Genomic DNA, 12069 nt, shown 5'->3' with positions numbered 1-12069 from the left:
AATAGGGCAAAAGTAGTTATATAGCTAATCTAGCCAAAGAAAAAGAAAGAATTTGAATGCTATATCAAATCAAATCACACTTGGTTGTGCAAAGAAGTTCACCTAAAAGAAAAGGAGAACAAGCCAAAAAGCTTATAGGATAGAAGAAATGTGGAGCAGGAGAGTAGGAATAACCAAGAACATTAGCAATCTAAGAGCTCTCAACAACTGGGTATAGGAAAACTTCAGAAGGCACAAAAAGTGAATGCAAACAGACATATAATATCCAATATGATCTGGAATTCTTCCCTCACAAACAGTAGAATGAAAATTTCTGCTCAAGCTGCAAAGGATACAAACTCACTGATTCTAACAGACTAACAAAGATCTCAGACTTGAAAGAAACTCAGATGAATTATTAACAAAAATTAGTGATGAAGCTTTGCGAATCCGTAGCTACATGAACATAGCATGAATACAGAGAGATTTCTGTGATAGTGAACACTTCAGCTGCTCTCAGCTCGCTCTGCCTAAGAATCATACTCCCACGAAATGCTCAAATGTTCCCTTTTAGAACAAGGAATTGGTTGGGGAAAAAAAGTTTGTCTGTCAATATAAACTATTAACATTTTCTGGCTTTTTTTTCCTATTTGGCAGTTGGTCATCTCAAGAGAAGCTTGGATTTTTTTCTGATGGTTGGTTCTTTCCGTAACTGCCATGGCCTTTATTAAAGACTAGGATGAGAGGACGGAAATGAAAGTTGGAATAAAATAGTTTAGACTATATATACACACACACACACACACATATATGAAGAGAGAGAGAGAGCGTACTAATTTCCAGGCAGCATTATATACTGCCATACACAAATTCTTAATTTGCTTACTATTTATCGTCATCTCATCTGCATATCATGAAGATAGGTTTATATATTGTGCTTTGCATTTTTATTCTGATTCCTAAAGCCTTTTCAACATTCCGTCCTTGTTTCTCATATGTAGGCAAAGCTGTAAAAGGGAAAAACAAAAATGCCCAGACAGTCCAATTATAGCACACTGAAAAGGTCAAAACAGTAAGAGCAATATATAACTCTTTCAATTTCATGACAATTTTAAGCTATTGATAATTGTATTTTGTGAGTTTAAACACACTTAATGCTATCATTAGAAGAAAGCTGATACCTGATCCTTTAAGTTACTGAAATTTAATTTCCATTATTATACTGCTATTAAGGTATATGCGCTTTGAAGAAATTATATCTATTTTGGGGATCAAAACAATTAAGTGTATTGTCACTTCTCCATATTTTCCCATAGTGCACTATATGCTTTCCTTATAGTTACTGTACATGTACCGTCACATGTATCAAAAACAGTACAACTTTATTCCAAAAATAACCATAGCTGTGTCAATTGTTTTCAACTTACTCACTGGAAACTATTAGCTAGTAACTTTAAAGGATATTTCATATGCTTGATTCCAGGGTAAAAGCCTACATTTATTGTGTTTTATATTTTCTTTTTAACTCTCTGACTTTTGTATGTGAGCCACAGATAATTAAGTCTTATAAAACTTTTGATGTGGATTTGTAAATCTCACTAGACGTGGTCCAAAGCTTGAGCGCACACAAAGACAGCTCAGTAATGATGACTGCACAGCAAAATCAGAAAATTAACTGCCAGCTATCACAGAATTAGAGAATGTTAATATCCTAATTTAATATTAGGTTATTTATAAAGCAGTGTGAATTGCATTGTATTCCTCTTTAAAGACATTTTTTAAATGTTTTTACAAAGCAAAAAGTTTCTTCCTCTTTTCTTGGAAATGCATAAGAGAGATAGTTGTACTCATTCCTTTCAGCTAAAATTACCATTTAACTTGCAATTTCTGTCTGTAGTTCAAAAGGTGATGCCATTTTCAAGCAGTCTCTAATGTACTTGTAAACTTGAGCCGCAGATATAGCGTGCTCTTGCTTACTGCACCTAAAGCTTCCATGGGCTTTCAATGATAATTGTGCATACACAATATTTCCATTCTAGAATTTAACTTGAAACCGTTGGAAATCTTCAATGAAGAGTTTATGACCAAGAAGAGATGTAATGTAAAGCCAGAATTCCATATGATTACTACAAATGAACACTAATCATGTACTTTAAGATGAAGTATATATTGATTAGTAAATGTATCTGCTGTTAAAAATACAATACTTGCAAACTGGCTAATGTGTGTTTGTATTATCTCCTTGTGTCTCAATTGAACATCAGCTTTTATAGCTTACAGGTTCTTGTCTAGGTTTACTTGGTACAGATGAGACTTTCTGACATAGAAGCACTACTTTCATGGTAAAGCGATCAGAAACCTATTCTGGGAAATCTGAGACCTAGTTTCTAATCCCAGGTACATAACTTCTGGTAAGTAATTTCAACTCCCTTTACTTCTTTTGTCCCTTTACTCATTGGAAGAGGAGCTCCAAAGGACAGGAACTGAGTTCTTATATTACAGTGGAGACCGTTGTAATGACCATGGTCATTCAGTACCTCTTTTGGACAATATTTTTACTAACTGTAGTTCTACAACTAGGAACCTGGACTTTTTAAAATATCCAACTGTGTGTTTAGGTTGCTTTGAAAGCCCAACTGACCATGACAAATATAAAAATTTTGCAAACCATGCTACCTTCTCTTCATCTGTGCCTACCTGTAGCAGGTAAAATTCTTCCTTACTCATAGACCACAGGACTGGTTCTCCCCATCATGATGCATGGAGAAGAGACAAAGCCAAAAGCCAAATTTCTCTTTCTGCATGAGCTTTCAGAAGAGCAACTGACGTGGCATGCATACTTTGCATATGTGCCACGAAGCTCACGGAGAATGAAGAGAAGAAGAGAGTCAGAGGGCGGAAACTATCCACTGAGTTCTAGAGTCACTCCTGATGAAAATCAATGCAAGCACTTTCTAAATTATGTTATCAAGAAAGGATTCCACCTCTTCCACTGCTGTCCCCTCATCTTCTTCAGGTTCCTTGAGGTCTATAATAGGCTCAGATTGCTTAAAGAATAAAGAAGTCTTGCTGTGACATTAGGTCTCTAGCTCTCCACTATATTTCTACTAAAATCAGGCTAAGAAATGACAGTGAAACAAGTCAAACCATGGTAAGTTAAGTAGTTTTAAGTTTCTCAAGCTTGAAGCAGTGAGCTCCTTTAATAAGGTAGCTAGAAGGAGAGTGAGCCAGTTACAGTAGAAAATGCAAGCATTTAAAAGACCTGGGGCATAGGCATTTTGGAATGGGGATCCAGCAGATTTGTTGCTTATTCGGGGACAAGAGAAACTTTCACTCCCAGCCACACCCTGAACTACCTTGTTTGTTTGTAGTTTAACCAGGTACAACTCTGTTTATAGCACATTAATGCCAAACTGACTCAGTTGAAAGAAGAATTTAACAAATGACACACTTTCTCCACATCAGAAGGTAATGTACTCAAGTCCAGGGAGCTACTATCTTCTTTATGCCTGAGAAAATCAAAATTCCTTTGTTGTCCTTACCATGTACCATCAGTGAATATTAAAGGCAAATCTGGCACATAGTCAAACATAAGTCAAACTTTAGAACCCACTATCCATCAAGAAACATGGAAAGAATTTTAGTAGCTTACAACATTTTTATAAACTTAGTATTTATACTAATGTTTAAAACTAAAGTTCAAGGAATAATATACAAAATTAAAATTCAGCGCAAAATAAGTTAAAGAAACACGTAGGATCAGATACAATTAAGGTTTGGCCTGTAAAGTAGAACTATTCAAAGTAAATAGCTTTTGCGTGGCCTTCATTGGTCTCAATGTCCAATGAACGGCATATATATTAGAAAAAATCAGTGCAAATAGTTTTGTTCATTATAACACAGGCACTACACAAGCTAAAAAGAATGAATATAATAATAATAATGTGCAGTAAAGAAATCTCACATTAGGAACTTTTATTAATATTAGAATCATAGCTACAGGTCTGTATGACAAACACTCATATCAAGGTTTCATGAAAGCTAAAATGAAGATTGACTAAAGCCTATATATTTTGTTTTAACACAAGTAAGCTTTCTGTCAGCATTTGTAATCTATAATACCTAGATACTGATATTTCAAAATAGCATATTCTGCCTTGTTCCAATTGTTGAGGTGGAGTGAAATAACTAAACTGATACTATTTTGTATTTAACAGTGTGTTGGAACAGAATTAATAATCTAACATCCTAATTCACCAACAGGAGGGAGGGAGGAAGGGAGCAGGGACAAGAAAAACAAAACAGTTCTGTGGTTTGAGCCTGAAGGCTTACATGCCCCATCACTCAAGAGAGCTATCTTGAGTGAGCAGCCAAAAATTGTTTCCCTCTACACTATGTATTTCTGATGCAGGGATTTGAAGACTCCATATGTGAGGTAGCACAGATATTAGCCATCTCTGCCATCTGCCCACAGTGGGAATACCAGATGAAATCAAACCAGTTTGCTAAGCGAACGAAGTGAGAGGCAGCGCCCTACAGCTGATGAGCTGTGCAAAGATTTTTAAAGGTGTGCATCAGCCATTAACAAAGGCAAATATGTTGCACTTCTAAAGCCAAAAAGACTTAAAATGAGGAAATCCAATAATAGCAGTGCCACAAAGAAATAAAATTCTACCCTCCAGTCATGCAATGAGAATTAGGGAGAAAAAAAAAAGAGTGATTAAAGAAGATTTAGAAATAGTCCTAGCAGTCATTAATTGTCAGTGAAAAATGATTTTCAATTCATGACAGCACTTCTCTTCTGGGATGGAAAATACCTGCATTCACTATCAGCTCTGGAGATTTGGGTGCTCCTGGGCCTGACATCAGATGTTGATTCTAGTTTCAGCTGGTGGACATTCACAGAACCACTGAATAGTGGAGGCTGGAAGGGACCACCCGAAGTCATCTAGTCTAAACTCCCTGCTCAAGGCAGGGTCAACTAGAGCAGGTTGCTCAGCACGTTGTCCAGATGGATTTTAAATCTATCCAAGGATGGAGATCCCATAACGATTCTGGGCTACCTGTTCTGGTGTTTCATTTTTCTGGTGTTTTCATGATTTCTTCTATTTCATTTTGTGCCCATTGCCTCTTGTCCTTTCACTGGATACCACTAAGAAGAGTCTGGCTCTATTTTCCTTACATGTCCCATCAGGTATTTATACACATTGATAAGATCCCCCCAGGATAGTTAGTAATCTAATTTTTATCCTAAGGGCAGCAAAGGGCAAAGTTTTTCAAACATGTATAAAGAAGTTAGAATAAAGATTCATATCTCATATAATTTTGGAAGTACTTACAAACTCAGGAGAACTGATAGGCATGGAGCAGTGTTGTTCTTGGCCAACATCTACTGAAGATGAAAAGGTCAGCAAATGGAATTTAATAGTTTAATAGTTGAGATTCTGGTATCTCTGGCCTGTGAAATGTTATACAAGACCTTTTCAGATTGTGAAAAGGGATATTTAGTATCACAAATGACTGAAAAGGAAGATTAGATTTATGAGACATAACGGAATGATTTTAACGGGACATGGGAATATAGTTAAGACTTTTAATTTTCATCAAGTAATGTCTGAGTTTTAATTTCCAACTGAAAGCTTCATCACTAAGAATGACATTTTTCATCAGCAGCTTCTGAAGAACGGGATGAACTCTATGTAGCAACCCAAATTGACACCTCTTCCTTATAAATCTATGAGGTATCCAGTTTGCTTGGAGCTAAGACCTCATCAGGACTGAAAGAAAAGGCTGAAGTTTTGCAGGTTATATTCTCAGAAATTAAAGTATTACAAAATATTGTCTTAAGTGTCTTTGGGATATACTTACTTCTCTTTCAGAAGTTTCTTGTGAACCATATTGGCTTCACCAGCAGAGACAGCAAATTCCTTAACTATAACCTATGAGAGAGCACAAATATATAGGCAGCTATAAAAAAATCAAATATATAAGTACACTATAAACAAATAATATATAAATAAAAAATATTTTTTCAATTATGTTTTCCAATTATTTTCAGATTCAATTTTTGAATATTTTTTCAGATATTTGTTCAAGAAACCCTTTAGTTTCTTGAAAATGAATATTTCATGATGAGACTTAGCTGATTCTGCATAAAAGCATGTTGCTGATAGTTCCCAATTTCTACTTCAAGTTTAAAAACCTGCCCACAAAAATTCGCACAAAGACTCAACATTTTGTATTTAACAATCCAAAAATTTAACATTTATCCCTAATGAAAACAATTCTGCTTTTCTCACAAAGTTCAGATCAAGCTTTTATAAAGCATTGACCAAATAAAGCTTTAAGCCAACCCTGGGGTTGATTCGAGCGATGAGACGGCAAACCACAGAAACTTCCCCAAAAGCAAGTAATTCCCACGAATTCTAAAACTGACATTGAGCAAGACACCCCCAATTAACCAGAAACTCAAAAAAAAAAAAAATCTAGAATGTATTTTTCAGCCCAGGGATACAATTGTCCCTTATCTAGATGAGATGGCTTGCATAACCCCCAGCCCTGATTGCCACACGTAATATGGGAGCCTGCCACTGCTTACAAGCATAGGGGCACATCTCCTGCCTCACAGGAAATCCTCTAGTTTCAGTCATAACCAAGATATTTCAGCTCAGCAAACTAGAATGGGTTAAGGTTTTACTGATGCTGTAAATGTTTGTAGTCATAACATTTTTTTTCCATTATTGTTCTCAGACATGCAAAATCCACAGACACACTTGCATTCCTTATAAGTTCTGCAAAACCTCAAACGGAGCTTATAATATTCACTGAGACATTCCAAGAGCTCCCTGAAGTTCAAGCTTTCACATCTAATAACTCCAAAACTTATAAAACCATTCTTAGTAAAGCTGTCTTGTACTCCTGCTTTAATCGATTATCGTCTTTTCTGTCGAAAATGCAAAACATGCATTTTTGAGGAGCGTTATGGGGAACTGGTCAGCTTTTAGTTTGACCAGCTCCCTTCCTACACACCAGGCCTTCAAAACAATGTCATAGACTATTACTCAAGTAGCTCACAAATCACTTCTGGGACACATTAATGGTTCAAAACCCTAGGGAAGAAACAGCCAACCTCCACAGGTTTTCCAATTGGTGCATTTTAATAACTAGCCTAAAGAGGTAAGCAAGCCTTGTTCTTCTCCCCAAATGTACAAACAAGTTTTTAAAAATAATGAATATGAAACTATGAAAATGTAATCAAGATCATTAAATCTATATCAAATGAACTAAGAAATCCATAAAATATGTGCATTAGTGTGGATAACAGCACTCTTGTTTAGCTATTAGCACCAAAGTAAAAAACAGGCTGCTTTTAATGCAGAGAGAGAGATTAGAGTCAAACATTTGATTCAAGCTTGATCAAACTACTCCCTAACAGAAATTAATTGGCATCTTACACATTGCCTCTACATTACAATTGCATCACCAAACTATTATTGATTAGATGATAACCAGCTCTTCTTAGTTTCAGGCCAATAAAGGATTACAAAAACATAGCCCACGCCAGCATAATTCAGAACAGCATAGCTTGTTAAATTACATGTTGAAAGAACAAATGTATGTGAAAAACAACATGGTGCTGGCTTTAAAAATATAGACTTCCAAAAACATGAAACACAGGGTTTAATATCTTATTGGTTTGAACTTCTCTTTCTTTGTCATTTTCAAATTCAAGAGGTACCAGCCAGATTACTCTCTAGAGCAAAACGAGGTGGGAGATTATGTTTCCAAAATTTGACCTCTCTGAAACAGAGGCCTAAACAGAAACTAATGTGAGGACAAAGTTTTCAGAAACTGACTATTCAAAATACATTAGATCCCTATCAATGTTGCAGTTTCATTCATTTGCAGGAAGATTTAGTAGGAACTATGAGCTAGAGGTCCTTTTGGTTCTGAAGTTTAATGTCAACACATCTACTGGTTTACGAAAGTTTACTGGCTTGTAGGTGTTGAACAACAGACGTTACAATATGCCAGTTCTCTGCAACTCTAGTAGCAAAAGAGGAGGGTGACAACAGCACAGTTTTCTTTGTTAGACGAGATAACAACGTTCAGCCAGAAACTAACAGCAAAAGCTACTGCAGACAAGTAAACAAAAGACAAACAACAGAGCAGACAGTCAGCAAATGAGAGATTTTCTTTCTAGATCAGGCTTTTACAAACAGGGTCTTAGGCATCTTAGAAATTCTTAGCTGAATCAGAACAAGACTTCCAAAATAAAAACCAAAAATGTTTCATTGGACTACATTCATAGAAAGAATTGTCAGTAAGGAAGAAATTAAATCATCTGTGTGGTCTAGGTCTTTTAGCTGATGGTACTAATACTTAATAGAATCTGAATTTTCATATCAAGATATTTCCTAGCTATGATGAATTAAATGTTGGAAATAGTTTCCAAACAAACAAATACATAAATACATGCTTTGGAACAAATTTGGGAAGAGGGCATTACGGAGACCTTCAGCAGCACTGATAACCCTCTGTATCTCGCTACGGTAAGAAGATTTGAGAATATGTCTCAAGTAGAAAATGTACCTAAGAAACCAGCAACAACTACAGAAAAGAGAATACAAAGCAGATGCTTTCATTTGTTACTAGGAATAAGACTTTACACCAGGGCTCTATGCAATGCAGGTAAGCGTATTACAGGCTTCCGTGTAGTTTTTCCAACCTTGAAAGTTTAAAAGAAAAGAAAAACCACACATCAACTCCCAGGAACTTACTTTGAGTAATACATCCCTATCAACTTCCTTTGTATTTCCCTTTTGGCTTTTGACAATAGGCTGTACTCAAAACACCTGCAAAGCTTTTGTTGTACAGCTATGAGGCCTATGCAAGTTACTTTCTAGGAAAAGCATACAGGCTTAGCATATCACCCTAAGATTTAGGGGGAAAAAAAGGAAAAGAAAAAGAAAAAGAAAAAAAAAGAGGCAATTAAAGTTATGAGGGTTTCCAGTCCTGGGAAATAAGATTAAATATAGACTTCATCTTGCCTTACAAACCAGTGCTTCCTTTCCTAGGAGCTGATCTCAGGCAGTGGGATTCATTCCTCTTCAAAACTGCTGTTGCAATTCAATTTTAGTTTCCATCTTCCATCTCAGAAGCTGCATGGAATAACGCACAACAGTTTGCCAGTACCAAACACGTATACACTATCCTATATGCACGTATTCACAAACACATATATGCTAACTCTGAAATACAGCCCTGCTAAATAAGGGAGGGAAGGCACAACTAAAAGGTACAAATAAGGTATGTTCCTTGTACTTGAATTCATCCATGCTGTAAACGCTATCAGTTATGCTGAAAACTTTCAGTTATTCTTCTCATGATTTAAGAGTATTTTAATATGTTTGTCAGCTAGGCTTTGAAAAAAAAGGAGAGCTAGTACAAAGAAAAGATAGAAAAAGAGATCCTGTCACTACTAGTAATATTTCCATTTTTCTCTTAACCTTTCTGTACGTACAGAAAGGATAGAAATTTGGAAATTCCATTTGAGAGACCAGGGTAAAACTTTTGTTCAATTCTCTGCCACAGAGACTTTGAGAGTTAGACATAAGCACAGGCAAAGTATATAAAGGCTATGAAGCAAGGTCATATAATTATGTTACAAGAATAATAAGAGCAATTAGCCTTGTAGTACAGTTTGAAAAGTCTGTAAACAAAGGAACAGAAATGTTTTATTACGAAGTGCCCATACATGATATTAATGATACTGGGCTATGTTTTCTAAATATTTGTACACCTAGCTGTAATGGCACTATGAATCTCATGATAGAGGGGAACTGTCCTATCAGTCAGTAGAGTAACATCAATTAGGACTTGTTTACATTAGTATTTTAGTTCAGATGTTCAGATGAGGAGTGCTCTTTTGTGACAAATCTCTGATTACTCCCCTTTAATGGGTTTTGGTGCACGTTGCGAAATGGTCTCAGAGTGCTTGAACTGGGTTTCTTTTGGGTGAAGCTAAACTGAAAGATGCTCTCCAGGGCTGTCCTGACCTAACTACTAGAGATCATTAAAGTCCACAGGACTACCAGAGCTTTACAAAAGTCACGCCCCATTCACATGCTTATAGTATGCATGCTGGGTCCTCAACACCAAGTGTTTTGCTAGCACATCTGATCCTACGGAGCTGTACTGTTTACTTGCATAGACAGAGTCTTGCAAGTCTTGTTAATTACCTCAGCAAAAGAGAGACATTTAAAACATATGTAGGCATGAGATAATTCAGAGAATGAGAAAGAGAAGAGAGACAGAAGCTGCCTTCCTGAAAAGAAATACCTCTCTATGCCAATAGAGAGAAAGCTCTGGCTTTGTTATAAAGTTTATTTGATGTTTGTACACTTAAATGAGCCTCTCTAGGAAGTGTCCAGCGCCTGATGGTGCTTTTGTTCAAAGCATTCTGGTGGCCTGTTAGCCTGTTGTGGTTAACACCTTCATCTCCACCTAGCAAAAGAGCTAGGACAAGCAGTCCGGAGAGGAGCTGCTATTATATTTTAGGGCTGGAAAAAAGTAAATGCAAATGTCTCCTTCTCCCAACGATCCTTATTCTTATTAGAAGTATGCTTATGCTTCACTCCTTTCCAAAGTGATTTCACTGCAGTTGCCTAATTTGTACTTTCTTGCTGTAGAGAGAAGTCCAAACCAGCACGAAGAAGCTTCAGCGTGGCAGCACAGAGGATAGTATAGTTAAATTTTCCCTACCAAGAAGCTAGAAATGCTACATAAAAAGTTTCTACTGAAAAAAAAAAGTGAGTTTTGCTTTCAGTACATAAATTACCAACTTTGCAGCTATTATATTAACATCAACTCTTTCACTAATAGGAATATTGTTATTTTTAGAAGAACTCAAGATCTCTTTTTGGTCAGCACATACTATTTTCATTAATCTAGGATGATCAGGGGAGATTCTATAGTTAAAATGAAAGACACATTTCAAATTAGTCAACAGCACTGCAATTAATACACTTAACTGGTTTGTGAGAGTACTGTAGGCAAATCCCCGCAGTCAGTCAGCACAGCAGGTATCACAGCCATTAACTCCTTCCTCTCCTTTCTTAGTGCTCTTCTCCCAGGCTCCACTGATCTTTCACATTCCTTACTTAAACAGGAACCATCCAGCTCTAGTATTGTCACCAGATCTATTTTACGATATGTTTAACTTCCAAAATTTCACCCAAGTCTAGTATAGCACTTCTAATGCAGGCTAAGTGACTGCTGTAGTAAAGAATTTTTTTTAAGTATTTACCAGATGAAAAAGAAAAGCCTTTTACATCTTTGAACTCACAGTCTTCTAAAATCTTCAAACAGATCTTTCTCTTTCACAGGTCAGCCCATTCTGGAGCCATCTCAGCCTTATTATACAGCTCAGACTTGCTGTAATCCTGTATCTATTTAATCTAATTGCATTTAACATTTAGATTGTGTCACAAAGCAAGAACTAAGCCTCTTGGCCTTGCAATTCCCTTGTCTTTTTCCACCCTCCGTGAGGACAAAGGAATAAAAGCTACCCAGTGCGAAAAAACTCCTGGAGCTCTAACTAAACTACTGCTAATTCCTCCCTACCTCCTTCTGGTTTTGCAGACATTTGTTGCCATTGGTGTTGTACCTGTCTTTAATCATCATCATCTGAAAAGAGCAGTTTGTTTAATACGCTACTAATAAATCGCAGTCCTCAGTCTCTCCGAACGTTTATTTCACACCCTTCAAATTTGTTTTCTTTGATGATCTTTACTGTTCCATACACATCTAGTTAATAAAGGATGACTGAAGAGGTAAAAACAGGCTCCTACGAAGAGTTCAAATAAACAAATAACAGTAAACAATTGTTTTCTTTTTATGTTGTATTTTGCATAGTCTCAATATAAGACTCTCTGTCCAAAATTTTTCATTCCCTCTTAAAAAACAGCTAATAAACCAAGCAAAAAAAATCTTGCATCATTGTGCAGTGGCAGTTTCTTTATGAATGCTTTTGCAGAACAAAATACATCTGGCTAATTTAAATCGTTCCCTTTAAATTATGTTATGATT

General features: G+C 36.2%; 1 protein-coding gene across 1 annotated transcript in view; it reads right to left on the bottom strand.

The window, feature by feature from the left end:
* LOC138066134 (uncharacterized) overlaps positions 1–12069 on the bottom strand; it is a 230188-nt gene that overhangs the window by 20231 nt on the left and 197888 nt on the right. The window contains exon 5 of the mRNA XM_068933746.1: positions 5848–5918. Coding sequence (XP_068789847.1) covers positions 5848–5918 — 71 coding nt within the window. The remainder of the gene's footprint in view (positions 1–5847; positions 5919–12069) is intronic.

The sequence above is a fragment of the Struthio camelus genome, chromosome 2 (genome assembly GCF_040807025.1).
Source record: "Struthio camelus isolate bStrCam1 chromosome 2, bStrCam1.hap1, whole genome shotgun sequence".
Lineage (NCBI taxonomy): Eukaryota > Metazoa > Chordata > Aves > Struthioniformes > Struthionidae > Struthio > Struthio camelus.
This window is presented reverse-complemented; position numbering and strand designations above follow the sequence as displayed.